At 48.0% G+C, this 19,347-nt stretch overlaps 1 protein-coding gene across 1 annotated transcript; it reads right to left on the bottom strand.

The window, feature by feature from the left end:
- Nucleotides 1-12,151: 12,151 nt before the first annotated feature.
- Nucleotides 12,152-17,789, bottom strand: LOC131422498 (transport and Golgi organization protein 1 homolog). Its single transcript, XM_058569817.1, has 7 exons — nucleotides 17,733-17,789; nucleotides 17,587-17,622; nucleotides 17,444-17,511; nucleotides 17,224-17,318; nucleotides 16,090-16,139; nucleotides 14,385-14,523; nucleotides 12,152-12,801 (listed from the first exon to the last, which is right to left on the bottom strand). The coding sequence occupies exons 1-7, from the start codon at nucleotides 17,775-17,777 to the stop codon at nucleotides 12,788-12,790; spliced, it is 447 nt and encodes a 148-aa protein (XP_058425800.1). The 5' UTR covers nucleotides 17,778-17,789; the 3' UTR covers nucleotides 12,152-12,787.
- Between the last annotated feature and the right edge of the window lie 1,558 nt (nucleotides 17,790-19,347).

Here is a 19,347-nt window from a genome sequence, read left to right on the forward strand (position 1 = left end):
GTGTGCTGGGGACACTTCTTGATCCAAGCCACCCAGTCATCCACCTGGTAAGGCCGCTTTGCTCTTCCTGGATGAGCCACTCCATTTCTTCCCTTTTCATTCCCAGAGTGCTTCCCATTAATCGTAACACTTCCTGACGTTCACGTTTGGGTGTTTGAAAATAGTCCAGGAAGAGCTTTCTCACTAGGACTTTGTCTACTTTTCCTTCCATGCTGCTTACTAAGTTCATCCATTTCTTTTGCACCTCATCCAGCATTTCCTGTTGGACCTCACTTTGCTTTTTAAATTCTCCAACTTGTTCCTCCTTCAGATCCAAGATGGCATTGGCTTTATCGAGTCGTCCCTGCAAGGACATCAGTTTTCCTTCCAGATCGTCTGCCTTTTCCATCCATTCAGCTAGTGCCATCTTCAGGTTGGCTAGTGCTCGAGCATACTGCTTTTCTTGTTCCTGGGAGACAGAAAGCTGTAATGCGGTTTCATCTCTCTGCTTGGTGACAACGTTCACTTGTTCCTGCAGTGACTCCACCTGTACCCTGGCTTGATGGCTTGCCTTTTGCGTTGCCTGGGAAGATAAAAGTAGCTTTTCCTCTAGTGTTGTGACTCTCTTTCTTAGTTGAGCCGCTCTGTCTTCTGCAACCAGCACTTCACGGAGATGAGCATCTTCTTACTCTAAAGCCTGGTTACGAGATCTTTCTAGCTCCTGCCTTAAGCGTAATTCGTTTTCCCTTAAATGACAAACTTCATTCTGTAGGGCACAGTTTTCCATTTGTTGCTGTTTCAGTGCCAACACGACTTCATCTCTCTCCTGCTGAAACAGAACTGTCTTTTCCTGCATGGACGTAACTGCGTGTAAAAGCTGGTTTAACTCCCCAGCCTGGCCCTTCTCTTGTTCCTTCAGGAGTTGCTCCAAAGCAAGAGCCTTCTTCTTCACTGCAGCAGATTCGAACTCTTTCTCTCTCAGCATCTAGAAAGCCGCATATTCGTCTCTTGTAATGCCCGGTTTTCTGTTTCCTTTTCCATGGACTTTTCTAGTATTTTTTCATTTTCTCGTTTTACTTTATACAAATCCACTTCAAAATGTAATATTCTCTCCTTCAGGTTTGTTACCGCCTGCCTCAAAAGTTCATTTTCATTCACTTCAGTTGTGTAATTTTCACTCAAAGAAAGTAATTCCTCACTTTTTGCGTTGACTAAGAGCTCTTTTTCCTGAAGTAAGTTTTCTAAAACATCCTGTTTCTCCCTGAGCTGCTGGATTTCGGAATCTGTTTCTTCGCATTGTTTTCTTTCTCGTTCGGAGGTGGCAGCAATCGCAGCAGACAGTCTCTGATTCTCCTCCCGGAGGCTTCGAATGGTAGCCTCTTTTTCCTCCATCGATTTCCTTAACTCTTCTATCTCTTCTGGGAGCGCTTTAGAAGACTCACTCGCTGCATCAGATCTAGTTGCCTTCAGCGAGTCGGCTGACTCTGAAGTGAGTGATGATGTGGTGGGAGGCTGTGGTGCAGTAAGGTCAAGTGGACCTAAAAGAACATCCTTGGCATTGCACAGCTGCTCTAGGTTGAGCTGCATTCGTGCTAACTTCTTTGCCAAATGTGTGACTTGGATTTCATCCTCTTTACAATTTTGGATCAGGTCAGTAGAGGCCATCCGTACTTGAGACTTATTATCAATGTCCATCAAGACCCGAGCCTGAAGCTGTGGAAGTTCTTTCTGAAGCTGCGCTGACTCTCGCTTCATGTTGTGCACCGCAGTCATCACCTGTTGTGTCCAGTCCTCCATTAGGGAGACCTGTTGCTGTAACGTGTCACGTTCCTGCAGAAGCTCCTCCAACTGATTCACAGTAACACCTCCAACCTCACCGCCAGTGCCAGATGTCTGCAAGATTGTCCATAAAGTCTGACATTTCCGACTCAAGGCATCGATTTCCACGTCTTTCGCTCGAATGATGTGTGAGAGGTTCTGAACAGTTTCTCTAAACATATCCTGACCACTACTTTCAAATCTCGTGGACCATTTTGTATTTTCATCTTGCAGTTTCACGAGGTCTGCTTCTTTGGCAACCAGTATGTCCATCATTTTGTGATACTCTCTTTTTAGGTTGCTGTTTTCCCTCACCTTCTCATTGAAAACAGCTAACATTTGTTCCCTTTCCAAAGCGTAAGCTTGCAATTGCTGCTGAAGGTCGCTCACAGCCTGGATGTAGGGAGCTGAAGCTATTCTAGCGTGAAGACGCTGTATCTCCAACTCTTTTTGCTGGATAATCCGAGTTAGTTGACCAATCTCATCTTTGTATGGCTGATCAATCTGCTCCTTCAAAGGGACAGTCTTTTCAGTTCGAAGTTTCATCTCCCATTCCTGTTCTTTTCTTCCTTTTCCTAATCTTTCACTTTCAACTTTACATAAATCATGCTTTTCACTTCCGTTTTGCATACTAAGACTCTGACCTTTTGCCACTTGACAAATCTCCGAATGTTTTGTCTGCATGTGCTGGGTTTTTTCAGGCAAGTGGGTTTTCAGTTGTTTTATCGTGTTTTGCAAATTCTTAATTTCCTCATCTTTGGCTGAAAAGAGCTGAGTGTGTTTCATATGCATTTGCTCACGCTGGTATTTAAGTTCATCCATTTCCCGTCTCTGCTCTTGTAAAGTTCGAAGGAGCTGTGTCTTCCTCTGGTCTTGTTTTTCACTCATCTTTTGATGATGTTTTACTTCCTCCTCCAGGTGACCTTTTATCACCATCACCTGAGAGACCTCAGATTCTAGTCGTGTCACCCTGTCCAGGGTTTTAGGGTCAACCACAGGTGCAGTTCCAGTCTGTTCTCTCAGTCGTTCCAGGGCTTCTATCAGATGACTGTTTTCTTCTCTCATGGAGGCAAGCCTTGTGTCTTTCTCCTCCACGGTCTGCTGCACAATTTCAGCTTTTCTCAAAGCTTGGGTTCTCAGTCTCTCCTCTGACGCTACAATTGCCTGAACGTCCTCCATCTCCGTCCTCCCAGAGTCCGGTGACTCTTCCGCCTTCTCCCTTCCCTTCCTCAGCACATCTTTGGTGAAGTTAGAGATGTGTCCAGTGAGGGAAGCCACGCTGCCGCCCACTTGCCCCAGGGAATGGCCTAAGCCAGAGCCTAGGCCACCAAACCAGGAGGCCATCGCCGCGGGTCGCAGAGCTGACCTGGTCCGCTCGGCGCAAAGCGTCCAGCCCAGTCGGCCAGTCCCGCCAAGTGTGGGGCACCGGCGCCTGCGCGAGGCGAAGAGTCCAAACACGCCGAGGGTTCCTAGGCAACGGGGCTCCGGGGTGGGGGTGGGGTGGGGCGCCAACCGCCGGGGTGGGGGAGGGGCTGCCTGGAGCCCGGGGCCTGGCCCGGGACCTCACCAATGGGTCTCCAGTCACCCTCCCCACCCACCCTGTCACCCGGGGCCTCCGCTCACCCCGATGACTTCCCACCGCGGGGTCGGGCCCCTTCTCCCGCTGCCCCAGTGACGTCCCCGGTGCCAGCGCCCCTCCTGCCACCTCGCGCCGGCCGCCATGACAGCCGCTCTGGAGGCGGCCGTCCCCACACGGCCTCCCCCGTGCGCGTGTCCGCGCTGTGAAGAGAGGACCCGTTGCTCTGATGTCACCAAGTGGAGCACACGGTCCGTATTGTCCTGCAGCTGCTGGTTTTCCCCTTAAAATAATCTGAGGTAAAATTTACACGGTGACCGGCACCCATCTGATGAGTTCTGTGTTTGGACAAATGTCTACACCCGCGCAGAAGCGCGACCCTGATGAAGACACTGACCGTTTCCATCATCCAGGCGGTTCCCGGGTCCTCTCCCCACAGCCTCGCCTCCTCCCCGAGCAGCCCTGCAGGGAGAGGGGTCCCCTGGATGAGTTTGGGGGCTCTTGTGATACGGGTGTCACACCGTGGACACGCCGTGTGTCTGCTTCCGTCAACACGTGTTTGAATCTAGTCAGGGAAGTGAGTTCCACATCCGTGGAGGAAGCATTGATGAGGAAAGGACACCGGGGTCCTAGTGGCCCGCTCTGCCCGGGCCCGCTCAGCCCGGGGGGTCGTCCTCCTCGGGGACCGACGGGGGGCCGCGCCCTGGGCCTGGCTGCGCTGCCGCCCCGGCGGCCCGGCGGGCGGCGCTGGAGGGCACGCGGGAGGGCGGGGCCGCCGGCCTGGGGAGCCGCCGCCGCCTGGGCCGGGAGGCGGTGGAGGAGCCGCCGGGCGGGCCCGTCCGCCGCCGGGAAGCAGCGGTTCAGCCGCAGGAAGCCGCGGGCCCAGCAGACCGCGGGCAGGCGAGTCTGAAATCCGGGTTTTAATGAAAATTCGGTGGCCTTTCACGCCAATTAAACCACTCCCGAGACACAACACAATATATACGCGGCCAGATTTGTTCTGTGAGTCGCCAGTTGGCACTCGCTTGTCTAGAAGGACCTGCAGGTTAAGGGACCCTGTTACTCTTTTTTTTTTCCTGTACCTTCCCGTCACAGTACTACATTCTCGGTTCTTTGGATCTGTTCAAGAGCGCATCCTTTCCTTTACAGATCCGATAGTAATCACCATCCACGTTTCCGTAGTGGCTTAGTTTACCAAGTGCCGTATCAAACCACCGGGCAGGGTTCTCACCTCCTGGCAGTGATCATTTCTGTTTCATAAAGCAGGAAGAACGGCTTGCCCAGGTCACACAGACTAAGTGGCCCAGGCAGGACTTGAGTCCAGGGCTTCGGACTCTGGATCCCATGTGCATCCAGCTACAGAGACGGGGCTGTCTTTTCTCCAGGGAAGGATACTGTTTATGAAACGTCTTTGGTGCTTATTAAGCTGCTGGGCTAGGTGCTTTGCATGTATTCTCTCACCGCATTCTCACAGCGACCCTAAGAGGTGATGGTAGTTATTCCTGATTTAACGATGTGGAAGCCAGAACTCAGAGTGGTCATCAAGCTAGTAAATGGCGGAGCTGTCGATTCAAACCCTGGTTTCTGATTTCAAAGCAGCTGTAAGTTCCCATACTTCACGTGGGAAACTCTTATATGAGAAACCCTATGTTTGAGTTATGAGTGATGTTTTCATCAAATCCTGGAGGCTAAGAGTTGGATGTTGCTCTAGTCCAGTGTCTCTGACCAGAGATGGTTTTGACCCCCAGGGCACATTTGTCAATGTTGGAGACGTTTTTGACTGTCATGATGTGGTTGGGGTAGTGGGTGCTACTGGCTTCTAGTAGATAGACGCCAGGGATGCTGCTGAACATCCTAGAATGCACAGGACAGCCTCACGGCACAGAAGCATCTGGTCCCAAATGTCAAGAGTGCTGAGGTTGAGAAACCCTGGTCTAGTCCTTCCAGGTTCTGGGTAGGTGAATTATCAAAACCAGAGATCCACACTGTTTGCCTGCAGGGCAGGATGTGTTCTGTTTGGCCTATTCAGTATCTAGGTATGTACGTATGTATATTTTATTTTAATTGTTTTTACACTCATTAGCCCATATTTAAAATTTAGGAATTTTCACATGAAAACCTGTATTTCCAGCTTCTAAAATGTTGTAATCTTGCAATAACTGGCATTGCTTCCGGGTACACGTAGAAGTAGCTGAGCAGCAGCTGTCCCATCTGGGTGGGGCATCAGCCGTCCAGTGCCCCCCAGTCCCTACCCGGCTTGTCTTACTCGTACCTTCCCTGCCGACCCCTCCCTGATCACAGAAATCTAACGACCATCTCCAGGAGTGGTACTCTCACTACCTCACGAGACAGCCCATTCCAATAGGGGCAGCTGTGCCTCGTCTCTCTCCCATGAGACAGCCCTTCCTCTATTTGACGTCACAAACCATCTCCTTACTTTCTCAGCAGTGACATTCTCCATCCCTCACCTACTCTGCTGTTTCCTTTTCCTCACACTCATTTCCTCTGCCTTTTCTAGGACCAGTCTGAACAGGATTTCTGAGAAAGGGCAGGTAGCTGTGCTTTGCTTCAATCTGAGTGGATTCCATCCCGCCTCTGCATGGAGCTCGAGTGGAAAGAAATCTGATATCTTTGCAGCTTCTTCTGATCTGATCTTCTGTGGCTTTTTTATGTACTTGACATATTGTGATGTCCTGGAATATCAAACAGGGTATTTATAGATGAGTGAAAATGAACCCTGAAAGGAAGTGGTCATATAGCGTCCTTTTTATATGTGAAAGCAGCATGTGATTCTAACCTGGAATTACCTTTGTGGCTGCAGTTCCCAGTGTGGACATGGCCGACTCTTCAGGGAGTGGACATTCAGGTACAGACGCCTCGAATGAGTATGTGCATCACACACTCTTGTCAGACTACAGATGTTTTGCATATATCATTCTACTTCTGTTTCTCACATGTCAGTAGATGCCATAGTGATTAATCAACTACAAATGCACTTAAAAATATTATTACACTTCTATCTGCTTTGTGCGTGCACGTGTGTGTGTGTGTGTGTCTGTGTGTATTTTCTTAATCATAGATATTAAAAATACCACAGCCACCCAGTCCCTTATCCAAAACTCTTGGGGGTCAGATGAGTTTCAGAATTCAGAATTTTTCAGAGTTGTGAAGAGTAGTACTGTGCATATGCCATTATATAATATCTCCAGCAGGGTCTGGGCAGCAGCCCTTAATCAAACATTAGTATTTCTATAGCAAAATATGGGACTGTATTTCACGCTAAATGGAATACATAAGGATTGTAAATAGCTTCATGTTAGTTCACATCCAGTTCTGTTGCCTGATGAGTTACAAAACACTTATTTTTTAGATTTGAAAAGAGTGGATAAGGGCTTGTGGACCTGTCTTACTTTTAGTAATGTTCCTGTAGAGAGAGCTTGTGAAATTTTTATGTTTTCAATCACGTTTCCCATACTCCAAAAAGTTGGAAATCACAGCTATATTCTGTAGCAGGGGTCACAGGTGCTCAAGTGCCAGGAGAGGTAAAATTAAGAGGTGAAGTGGGAGATTGGTTATAAGACAATAGAGAGTGCTGAGGACTTTGGTGAACCAGTGAGTCCCTGTCCATTAAAGCGGAAAGTTGCTCTCAGCTCTAGCCACTTGTTGCCATGGTGATTGGGGGTACAGTGTTGCCACATCTTCCCATTTTTAGTGATACTCCAGAATGCTGATTTCCGTGTGAAGTTCTTGTCATTTTAAGTCAGCTAAAAGGAAAAAAATCCACTGTGTAGGCCAAAGAAAAGATATCAGCAAGCTTGATCTGGCCTTGGGCTGCCTGCTTTGACCTCTGCTTTAGAGACTAATTCTTATGGTGTGAACAGCTGGACAGTAGTGTTTTGGTAATAAACTACTTCTTGAGATGGGGGGGACCTTTGTTTTATCATGATTCATCGTACTTTGCAAATATATGTTTTTGAATGTAAAATATTTCATAATAAAAAGAAAATATAACAAAGTTGATAGAGATTTTATTTTAGAATTGCCTTATTTTCTAGCCAGAGGGAAGTTTTCTTTTCCATCTGTGAATTGGAAAATTTCAAGTTACTTATCTTGGAAAAGGGAATGAAAGCCCAAGTTAAAAGGGGAGCCTCTTTTCACAAAGTTTGAGTTCAGGGATGTTAGGCTATAATGTCCCTCCCTTTCCAGGGCCTTCGTGATCAGAAGTGACATTCCGTATCTGCCCTTGTATTGGACAGGGAAGCGGCCTTAGTCTCGACTGTTCTCAGACCACACCCCTAGGTGACCTCAGCCCCGTAACACCACCTCGTGGCTGATGACTTCCCATTTCATGCCTCCAGCCCTGGCATCTCTTCATCCCTACGTTGACCTCTGTCTTGAACGTCTCCTGTAAATGTCCTGCTAAAACTGACTCAACAACTTCATTCTCAAGTTGGCCTCCTTTCCCTGTATTCTCTAGTCTACAGGTCGGCTGACGTTGGCCCGCTGCCAGTTCTGTGAGAAAGGTTATTGGCGCCCAGCCCCGCACTGCAGCAGCAGAATGGAGTAGTGGTAACACTGACTGTGTGGCCACAGAGCCTACGCTGTGTACCGTCTGGCCCTTACTGAAGGAGTTGCCCACACCTGCCCTAGTGCACTGAATGCTACCACACCTACTGGGTCACCTGTCACCCCTCTCCTCCATGTTCTTTATATCCGGGCTCTCACTAGGATCTGGCAATTCTGCCTCCTTAGTGTCTTTTGATTTTGTGTCTGCCTGTCGATGGCCACTCCTCCAGTTACCTTAGTTCAAGCTCTCATTTCTGTTCACCTGGACTCGCTATTGTCTTCCAGCTGGCCTCTGCTGGCTTGAGCTGGTTTATCCCTTTTGAGGGATATGTAGGCCTCCACTTTACTTTGACATGGCCAGTCACCATTTCAAGGATTATAGCCGTTCTTGTCTGTATTATTTTTTTCTGATGAATTCTCTGGAGTTTAGAATCACTACATTTGTAGGAAATTAATCTTTATGTAGTCATAGGATTACCAAATTGCCTTCTGAAGTGATAGTGCTGTCGTGTAGTGTACCGTGCAGAAGTAACGTTGCACGCAATGCACGTCATTGTGCACGACGTGATGGATGTCATGTTTCACCATCACCTCAGTAGCACTGGACATCGTCTTTTATAAAATTTGCTACCTATTTAATTTTATTTCCACTAAGGTTGAAATGAAGTCTCTATATTTGTATTGCCTTCTGTAAGTTTTCTGCATGTGTATGTGTTTATTTAATTGCCATGGAATTAATGTTCAGTTGTCAATTTCATTCTTCAATTACCAATTCAGTTCAACAATTATCTAATGAGAACTTGTCAAACACTAGGGGCTGGGCTTAAAGATATATGGAATTCCTAGGGACTTGAGTGAGGAGGTAGACATATAAGCAGATAATTTGAATATTGCCAGTTGTACCTATTCTAGCAGATCTTAAGTGTCAGTAAGAAAATATTAATGCCATATCTTAATTTACTCATGTATTTTTCTTTTGCTGAGGAAGATTTGTCCTGTGCTAACATCTGTTGCCAATCTTCCTCTTTTTTTAATTCATGTCATAATAGTTTATAACATTGTGAAATTTGAGTTGTCCATTATTGTTTGTCAGTCACCATATAAATGTGTCCCTTCACGCCTTGTGCCTACCCCCTAACCCCCTTCCCCCTGCTAACTACCAAACTGTTCTCTGTCCCTGTGTTAGTTTATCTTCCACATATAGGTGAAATCATGTGGTATTTGTCTTTCTCTGTCTGGCTTATTTCGCTGAGCCTAATACCCCCCAGGTAGGAGGGCAGCCCTTCAAGCCCTGTTTGGGCTGGTTTTTCTCCACTGCCTTCACTCTGGTTTTATGTATTTTTTCAGCTTTTACAGCTGTTTGTTTTTAGACAGTTTGTCTAATACAAGATACTCTGTCATAGATAAAACTGGAATGATTTTACCCTGTTGTTTTGATCTGAAAAATAGATGTATATTATTTTTACAAAGAGAAACATTTAGGAATTTTACCAGAAATATTGACTGTCTTTCAGGAGCAATTCTACATCATCACATTAAAATGAATCGTATGAAATCCCTGATGCATTCTCCTTCAAGACTAGTTATAATATCTCTAATCTCTTTGTGGAGACAGGTTTATAACAGACATCTCTTATGTTTTAGATCCTCTTTGCCTCTCCTCTCTTGTTTCATGTGTCCTTGTAGCAACCAGATCTCCAAGGCTCTGATGCACTTTATCTAAGTGCAACCTAACGCACCTCGCATTTTGTCCCTCTGACACATGCCTCCCACTCTCATCCTGGGTATCTGTGTAGAGGCTGAGGTATTAGATGTCCTCTGATCAAAGTCCACACACACATAGTCAGAGGTCTCTTAGTGTGACTGTGTGTGTATTCAGGGAGCGTCTTCAGTTATCGTGTGATCTGTGTGTGTGGTGGGTATGTTGCTAGGTTGTGTGTGCACATGTTTTTAGAGTTTATCATCAGAAGCTATACAGTCATTCATTTCTGTGTGTGTGTGTGTGTATGTGTGTGTACTGATGTTTGTTATGGTTTGAGAGTTTATGGTTGTGTGAGATCTGGATGAATGTGAAATAAATACATAAGTGTGGTCAATGTTTGTGTGTGGTAAGAAGGTGGATTAATATTGTAAGACCTGAGAATGTGTGGTCAGGATGTGCATATGTGGTCAGAGTAGGTGTTTTGTATCAGTGTTTATGTGTAGTCACAAGGTATATAGACATTTGGAAAATCTGTGTGTGTGTTGTATTTGCATGTGGTTACAGGGTGTATGGTCATTGTGAGGTGTGTGTGTGTGTGTGTGTGTGTGTGTGTGGCTATGACGTGGTGAGGGAGCGGTAGTGGGAGATGCATGGTAAACTTGCCCAACTATTTAACAGTCACCTACATCAGAATCCCAATTTTTCCAGCAATTTCAAAAGGTTCTCTGAGGGGCCTGGAGGAGGTGCTGGGGCTAAGAGATGGAAGAGTGTTTGTTTATAATGATAGAAGAGCAGAGTGGAGATTATATGTTCAGGGTTTGTGTATGTGTGCATGTGGGCAGGGGTTGAGAGATCTGTGTCTATTTCAGGTGTTTATTGGCACTGGTATTTGTGGAGGGTGTAGTTTCAGGCTTCATGGGTGTGGAAGTGTTGTATGTTTGTTTGGAGGCTGTGTAAAGCTGTGTTAGTTTCCAAAGTGTGGAAGTGTTGTGTGAATGTGTATGTACGGGTTGCTCCTATGTGAGTGCAGGGGCCTCAGTGGGTTGTTATAAGAAAAAGGGTGTCAGAGGCACATGCCAGTCTCTGAGGATGCCTGCTTCTTTCTCTTCAAGGAGAAAAAAGTAAATGTGTATGGAATCACCCTGAATATTGTTAGAAAGAATTTTTGCTCCCGCTGAATAGGCCAGGAGGCTCCTCATCTAACTGTCCTTTGAGAAGAAGGTCTGGCCCAAGGTTTGGAGGCTGAGGGCCTGAGTCTGATCCCTGGGGAAGGTGTGGGGTCCACTGGGTAGGGATTGGCAGTCCCAACTAGTCAGGCTGCACTTCAGAGCTGGGCTGCATTTCTAGTGGCAAAGATGGGCAGCAAACAGAAAGAAAAGCAGGAGCTTTAGAGTCTGTGCCAGGGCACACAGGGTCCAAAGAAGCCAAGACCTCCTTGAGTTTAGGGGTGCTGGAGCCCAAGGTGTGTGCAGCACTAGGGACAGCCAGACTAGCCCAGCAGGCGCCAACAGCCCACAGTGGATTCTAACAGGCTGGCTGCCAGTCTCCAGTCATCTCCTCTCCCCAGAAGTCCCGCCTCATTCTTGAGAGCTGCAGTACCCGCTTCCCTGCTCCTTTCACTCCTTCATAACAGCAATTCATTGTGATGATTGTGCCGTTACCAAACCAGGTTCATTTTTGCCCATTGCCCTGAAAGCCAATCACTGAGATGACAAGATTGCAGCAGAGAAAGTGTTTTAATCACAAGGCAGCCAAGTGACGAAGCAGGAGAACTAGTCTCAGATCTGCCTCCTCAAAAACAGGGCCTCAAGGATATTTATAGGGTAGCGGGGTAGATAGATAGATGATTGGAGGTAAGGAGAGGTGAGGTAATTGATGATCTGTGCAAGTGTAGTCACACTTCACGCCTCTCCATAGGACACATGTTCACAAAATGGTGGCATTAGCATGATCTGAGGGTGGAGTTTTTAGCTTCTTGATGTCAAAAGGTCACTTATCAGGCATGTGTACAGGCCCAGTTGATGGGTTGGTGGTCTCAACTGGTCTGAACTGGACAAGGGGCTCCTAATTCCTGAAAAACAGCTCAAACATCCATTACCATGGTGACCCAGGCATGAGGGAGATGTTATCTATAGGAACCTAGTGGGAGTCAGTATATTGCCTAAGCAGCACAGTTAACAATGGGTAGGTGAACGACTAAACGCTATAATTAGTAACTGCAGAAAAAGAAAAACACCTTAGTTGCTAGCTACCTAATCATCAATAGCTAACTGTTTACCGGTTTCAGCTTGGTGTCCCCAGAGCTGCTGGCGGGCTGGCTGCTTCCCCCGACTTGGCAGGAGGGAGGGCCCTTCAGGCTCCAGGAGCTGCCAGGGCAGAATGGATTGGATTGGGGGACCTGGATGGAGCCAGATATTTCCACCCCAGCACCTTCTCCTTGGTGTGTGTGTGGGGGGCGGGGGAGGTCCCATGCCATTGACCTCTGCCTTGCCCATCCTTCAATAAGGAACCTGTGGGAGGATTATGGGAGCTCATGGGACTTACCAAAAAACTCTGCTGCCATCAGCCCCCACAAAGACTGCCTGGACTTGGTGCTATTGGGGGCCTGCTGGCAAGTTGAGTGAAGGGCGCAAAACCTGGATTACTGCAGAGCCTCCTCACTGGCCTCCTGGAGCCACTCCTGGCCCCTTATCTATTCGCCACCATCAGAAATTGGCCACTTCCTGGGGAAAGAGAGCTGTCTCTCTGATCACCAGACACCCCTGGGACTGGCAGGCACCATGTGCTGAGTATTTATTGACTGAATAAACATAACCACGGCCAGATCTAGATGTAGGATGTGCCCACCACCCGAAGGATCTCTCAGGCCCCTTGCAGTCAAGAGTACCCCCAAGGAATAACCTTGCTTCTGCCCCATCCCCGTGGTTTCTGCCTGTTTTTGAACTGTGTGTACAAGAATCACACTGTATACACTCCCTGGGGTGAGTTGGATGGTCCTCCAAAAAGCAGACGCTGATACTGAGTTAGAACTGTAAAGAGTGTATTAGGGGTGACAACAGGAAAGATAAAAGTGGAGGGGGCAGGATTGGGCAAGAAAAACCATAATAATTTGCCACAGCCAGTTTATCACCGCTCAGTGTCCTCCTTCAAAATGAGTGTCCTGTAAGGCAAAGAGATTTGGGGTTATTTCAATGATAGGCTATTCCTCCTATCTACATTTGTCTTCTATAACATATCTCTGGCTTCTGATGAACACTTTAGTGTGTGGCTGCATCTGTGTGTTTATAGTGAATGGAAAATAATTGTCTTCAGATCTCAGGTATAGATCTCTGAACTCACACATTCTCAAAATTATCTTTTCCATCTTTAACTGGTGGGATCCGAATTTCAATAGAAAAAAGGAGGGTCTTTTCCTTATCTTTTGAAACAGGGATTGTGAATCTCTAGGCCTGAGCTCTTACACCCTTAGTTTAATGGAATGTACTTCAATGACTATCTTCTGATAATCTTCTGTGTGGAGATATTTTCATTTAAACAGTGAGAATGGTGAGTGCCAACATGTCCCAGCCATTTTGCAGACACTTTCATTATGCACTTAATCTCATCTTCCTCACAATGACCTCAGAAACCAGTATCACCCCCTTACACACACAACGGGGCTGAGGCTCTGAGTACGCCCCACTGAGAGTTGGTATTAGGGGCCGAGACAGCAGGTACACAGGCCAAGAATCGGGATACTGTGTGGTAAGTTTGGGGAGATGCAAAGCTGACAGTTAGGGGTGGTGACTAGAGGATGCAGGGATGTGGTGAGAGGGGTCCAGCAGGGGCGGCTCCTGATCAACCTTGAATATACCAGGAAGAGTCTGACTCGTACTGAAGGCCAAGGCCTCTGCTCTGCTGATCTAGACCCTGTCTTCACGTTTAGTCTCACTGGGGCACTATAAATTCAGGCAGATAAAGGATCCTCAAAGAGCCAAGTTACATTTCCAAACCTCCAGAGATTTTTCCATCGTACAGATCCAGAACTTTCAGAAATCCAAGGGAAACAAGAATCTTGATTTCGATTATGAACTAAGGGCTTTAGGGCAACAGTGACATTTTGATGAGGATAATCACATGCCCACACTGTGTGATTTGAAAACACGCAGCAGCTCTGCGTGGACCTCGCACTGCCTTCACACTCCCTGCTCAAGCTGCTTGCCCGGCTGGGAATGGCCTTCCAGCTCCATCTAAGGAAACCAACCCACCCCCGCTGGGCACCTCCTCAACTCTTCCTTCTCTTCACAACCTCCCGCTTCACTCTGGTGAGATTCACGTCGCCCTCTTTTGTTCTCTGGGTCCCTTCACTGCTGCTTCCATTACGTGATCACAGGATCTCGAATGGAAATCTCCCTCTGCTATAGGACACCTTAAGCCCCTGAAGTTAGGGGTGCGCCTCATCCCCCACAGAGCCCGGCACATGGTCTGTGTACAATGTGCATCTGCAGAACTGCTCTTTCTGCCTTTCTGTAGACAGCTTCTTTCCTTCTCTATGAGACACCTGCTGCCCAGCTCAGGATGGGGCAATTCACGGCCCATTGTACGTATGTCCTGAGAAACTTGAGGAACGTTACAATGTCCTCAGCCAGGTTTACCCTTGCATTGCAAAGCCCTCAGTACCATATCTACCTTTCCTCCAAAAACTCCATAGGAAAAGAGATGAATATGCTTTACAGTCAACTCATACTCTTCAGATCATCTTACCGAGTGGGACACGTGGAGGCAGTGGGTGAGGGCCTAGAGGCCTCCAGGATGGAGGAGACAGATGTGGCCCAGAGCCTACAGGGTTGGTTGTGCAGGGTGGTGCTGCAAAAGGAGGAGGCCCTCTTGCCTCAACATTGACCTGCGGAACAGAAGTTTAAAGTCAGGTGGATGTGGCAGACACAAGCGCCAGCACCAACCAAAGCTGAAACCCAGTGAACCCGGGGAAGCACTTGGCACCCTCCCCGCCCCCAGGTGCCAAGAGAGCAGCATCCGTGCCAGACCGCTCTACCCCCACCACTGGGGCCCGCCCAGCTTGGGGAGGAACAAACACCACGGGGATGAACCACTGTCACCACACGTCACCACCCGTGTCTGCGAAAGCACAAGAGCAAGGGGTCCTGTCCTAGAGCGCTGGACGAGGCAACACCAGACTGAGAAAGGAGCCGACTCCAGGCAGACCGGCATCACGGTCCAGGACCGGCCTCCACCCTCCTCACCACCCCCAGCACCACAGAAGCTTGTTGGCTCTCTACTCAGAAGAGAGCGCCCGAGAGGGACGGAAAAGGCCGCTCCCCACCTCTGGAAGCCGAGCTGCTCCTGGGGAAAAGCTCTGCCTGCAGGCCCCTGCCCTGCCCGTCCCCCGCCTCAGCTTCCCTCCCCGACAAAGGGGTCTTCTCCTCCGCTCGGGGTCTGCCCACGGGCACCAGGACCTCTGGGGCGCTGGGCACCCCCGGGGGCCTGCGTTTTCTGAGGAGAACGGTGTGACCAACAGGACTCGGTTAGGCTCAGCTCTATCTATCGTCACCCACAGGGAAGGCAGATTTCTAAGCCCACCGTGACGCGGACTAATTTGTGTCCAACGGAAACGTGAGGAGGGGATTCTAAAGGACAGAATGAACACAGACGTGCTTTGATTCCAGCCGTAAAACCCCGTGACAGGGGATGAGGGAACGTCCTGGCTCTAACGGCACCACCGGACACCACAGGACCCCCCTCATGTCAGCACAAGTGATGGCCTCTGGGGGCAATGGGTCCTGCAGCGCAGTCCTGATGTTCACTCTTCACTCCTTTGGTGCCCGTGCCCATTTCCTACTGCAAATAGGCCATTTGTGATCATTCAGACTATTCTGACCTAGGCTACCACCTGAGGGATCCCGGAGAGCACAATGACCCACAGAGAGGGGACCCTGAGGAACTGTGACATCGGCTGGATCCAAGAACATTCCAAATCGCACGAAGCACCCAACATGAAGTTGGAGGGACGGCCTCTCCTGTTCCTCTCCCATGAGGATGATGGCAGACGTTCCCAATAGGCTCCTCACCAAACCCAAACCAGGTATGGAGCAAAGGAACCACAACAACAACAATCCTATGTCAAGGAGTTCAGGAAGGAGTCGGCTCTGCTAGGAGACTTCAGTGTGGGCTTAAGGTAACCCTCCAAGTGCTACTTCCAGAAACACACTGTGAGAGCCCTGCAGTCCTCAGCCCAGAAGCACTGAAGGCTTCTGGAGGCGCCACCAAAGATGAGAGCTGAGAGTGGAGAAGCCCAAAGGCTCCTGGGGAAGACTGTGCTTTCAGGGAAGGAAATGACACAGTAGACGTGCCACGGAACACACAAACCAGACATGAGGCCAAGAGAGGCTGCTGCACACACACGTCAACGTTTCCAGAGACGGTTACGACTGAAAATGACCACAGCACTTACCTTGCCCCCGGAGCTGCTGCTCCTCACAGCCGCAGAAACAGGTCCCGGATCTGAAAGAGGCCAGAGAGGAGGGATGGGGGTTTAGTCAGACTTGCATAGACTGTGAGGAAGGAAAACAAACCCTCCGCGCCTTCCTCCACCATCTGACATTCTTTCCCACTTCTGGGCCCTTACCAATGGCAGAGGGCTCCCCACACACCTCAGGTGACCCCCGAGGAGAAGGGGAGACCCGTCCCCTGGCCCTTGAGGAAGACACCACAGGGCCCTGGTTCAGGGGTTTTCATAACTCATCAACCACCTGTGGTCAGGTCCGGGCTCAACTAGCTGGAAATCAACACTGAAACAGGGGTTTCCCAAAACACATCAGGGGAAACCACCATTTCATCATAGAGTAAAATTAAAATGAGAATCACCTCAGATGGGATAATAGCAACAACCCCTCAACATGAACAGCACAGGTCCTTTTCTTCAGGCCGCAGGTGGACTTTTCAATCTCTCACTCTACACATAAGCTGCCTTCCACATGTGACCGACATTATATGAATATTTATGAACAGAAATGGACTTAGACTAATATTATAGTAATGAGAAAATGGAAGATACGGGGATTTAACAGCAAAGCTGTAGCGTTACACTGACAATGTCAGGAGTAAAATTACATAGAAATTTAATTTATGAATGGAATACTAAAGTCCACAAGCAAAAGTTAAACAGGAAGAATAAGGGAACCTCCAGCATAGTAAATAAATGCCTTTTTCTCAACTCAAAGAAAAATCAAGTCTTCAGCATTCACTCCAGTTGGGAAGGAAGCATGCACCCACTTCCCCTCCAGGCACGTCTCTCCAGTTGAGAGCAATCCAAGAGCACGCGAGGCGGGTGTTGGGGGCAGAGAGGGTCCACAGTCAGTGGCGGGGCATGAGCTCCACCAGTCACAGGGCGCAGGCCCAGAAAGCCAGTCTGGCTGGGGCACCTGAGGAAAACATCTTCCTGTCACCCCTCGAGATAACCTGTTGTCTTTAGGTCGTGCTTGGGATTGGTTCCAGGCAACACGGTGATCCCCCACAGGAACAGGTAGGACACGGAGTGGTTTTGCAGCAGAAATTAAGTGGTTGCACTTCACAATGTGCTCCCTACCTCTCTGTGGAGGGTTCTGCATCCCAGGTCTTCCCGACGTTGGTTTGTGCAGCCTGTATCCCTCGGGCAGCCTCTTTTTGGACATTATCTCCAATCTTGAACATAGAAAAAGAATGGACTTCAATAAGAATTACAACACCAAGTCCTTTACTAGGCACGAAACAGCTTTGCCTTAATACCTCAAAAACACCCGTAAAAAATGTATGTCAACATCCCATACCTGTGTTTCAAGTGGGCGGCTTCCCTGCTCTGCTCTGCTATCTCCCTCTCCCAAATCCGAGCCTTGATCTGTGGGAGAAAAACACATCCACCTTCAGTTGTGGCAGACTGTGCGCAAAGGGAAGGAAAGAAAGCAAAACGTACCCAATTGTCGTGAGCATTCTTCTCATACACAGCCATCTGAAAAAGCCAACACGTCATAAACCCTATGTTGAGGGCTTCCAAGGCCGCTATGACCCTCTGCATTGGGTGCTGAAGGAGGCAGGAACTTTGGGCAGAATGCAGGTTACCTGGTGTCTGAAGGTGAACTCTGCTTGCTGCACTTGTTGCCGCATTTGATCAATTTGGTGCCTATGAGTGACAATTGCTTTCGTCAGATAAAGCACAATATTGAGGATGATTTTAAATAGTCTTCCCATGTTTCCATTGTCTGAACTGTACCCTTATACACATTATCCAATACTATAAGACACACTTCACATGATTATAAAAGTATAGTATGATCAAAGCTATTGCTACATTGTTTCCTTATTATCGAATGCCCGCCAGCTTCTGAGTTGATATAATTCCCTTACCTATTCTCAATAGCTCCCTAATTTATCCTGCAATGAGCGTCCTTCATCATACAGCTCGCTGCTTCTTTTCCTTACACCCTGATCATATTCTCAGGGCTACAACACTGGGTCTCTAAAATGGCATGCTCGTATCTACTGATGTGATTCATCCCACACCAAACTGATTCCCTAAGATTTACAACAGTTTTTACCTCCTCCAGGAACATTTTTGTGAACCACATTTCGACATAGTCTGGTCAACATTGAGAATCAGGAAGTTTTTAGCAAATTTATTTATTTATTTATTTTTTTGTGAGGAAGATCACCCCAGCTAACATCCGATGCCAATTCTCCTCTTGTTTGCTGAGGAAGATTGGCCCTGGGCTAACATCCGTGCCCATCCCCTTCTCCTTCCGTGGGACACTGCCACAGCACGGCCTGACAAGAGGTGCATTGATGCACGCCCGGGATCCGAACCTGCGAACCCCGGGCCGCCGAAGGAGAGCGCGCGCAGCCAACTGCCGCACCACGGGGCTGGCGCCTACTTTTTTTAAGTTAATATTTTAACTTGACATTTGTGAAACTTAACATTTTTCTTTCTTGTGTGAAATCTCTATATAAATGTCTTCTGAACATTTGCTTATATTGGTGTATGAATTGGGTCTAAACATTGTACAAAAGTTAAAAAAAAAATCCAACAAAGGTTTTATGAGCCGCTGTTATTTAGGAGCTGAACTCACCTGTAGTTCTGCGTTTCTTCTGCAGCCAGTTTCAGTCTCTTCTCTGCCGCTGACAGCTGCTGCTCCTTTTCCCCCCGCTCACGGTCTTTCATTCTCAGCTTCCTAAGAGGGGAAAGACATATGCATTATCCGTAGCCCATGTGAAATTCTGCCTTTCTTTCCTCCCAGAAATCTAAAGGGCAAGATTCAAATGTCCCCTCCGATCCTACCCCACAAATGCATAGATGGACAAATCTAATCAGAGGAAAGCATTTAAGCCCCCCATTAGAGCACAAAGAAAAATCAAACTCCCTCTTGCTGGCAAGTCTTTGGCAATTCTGAGCTTCTCTTCACAGCTCTGTGTTCCTAGTCATTAGTAAATGAACTAAACAAACAAAAAAAGCACATATGAGACGCACCATGTGCCCTCCCAGGCTCAGGCTCTTGTGACTGGGACAGCACAAGCTCATTTTCTTTCAGCTCATCACAAGTAAGCACATTAGGATGAAGCAGAGCTTCATGACTTGTCTGATTTCTCCCAGGGAGAGACCTGAGGCCATGACACAGCCATAGATCCTTGCTGGACATGGGGTCATAACATCGGACAATTAACTACTAGACACTTCTACAGT

The sequence above is a fragment of the Diceros bicornis genome, chromosome 26 (assembly GCF_020826845.1).
Source record: "Diceros bicornis minor isolate mBicDic1 chromosome 26, mDicBic1.mat.cur, whole genome shotgun sequence".
NCBI classification, from domain to species: domain Eukaryota; kingdom Metazoa; phylum Chordata; class Mammalia; order Perissodactyla; family Rhinocerotidae; genus Diceros; species Diceros bicornis.

Bases quoted from the DNA above. Each gene is read 5' to 3' on its own strand.
- LOC131422498 (XM_058569817.1), bottom strand. From the start codon at position 17,777: ATGCGGCAACAAGTGCAGCAAGCAGAGTTCACCTTCAGACACCAG. The intron at 17,623-17,732 runs GTAACCTGCATT...TGGCTTTTTCAG, and splicing joins AGTTCACCTTCAGACACCAG to ATGGCTGTGTATGAGAAGAA. The intron at 14,524-16,089 runs GTAAGTGCTGTG...TCTGTTCCGCAG, and splicing joins GCAGCAGCTCCGGGGGCAAG to GTCAATGTTGAGGCAAGAGG.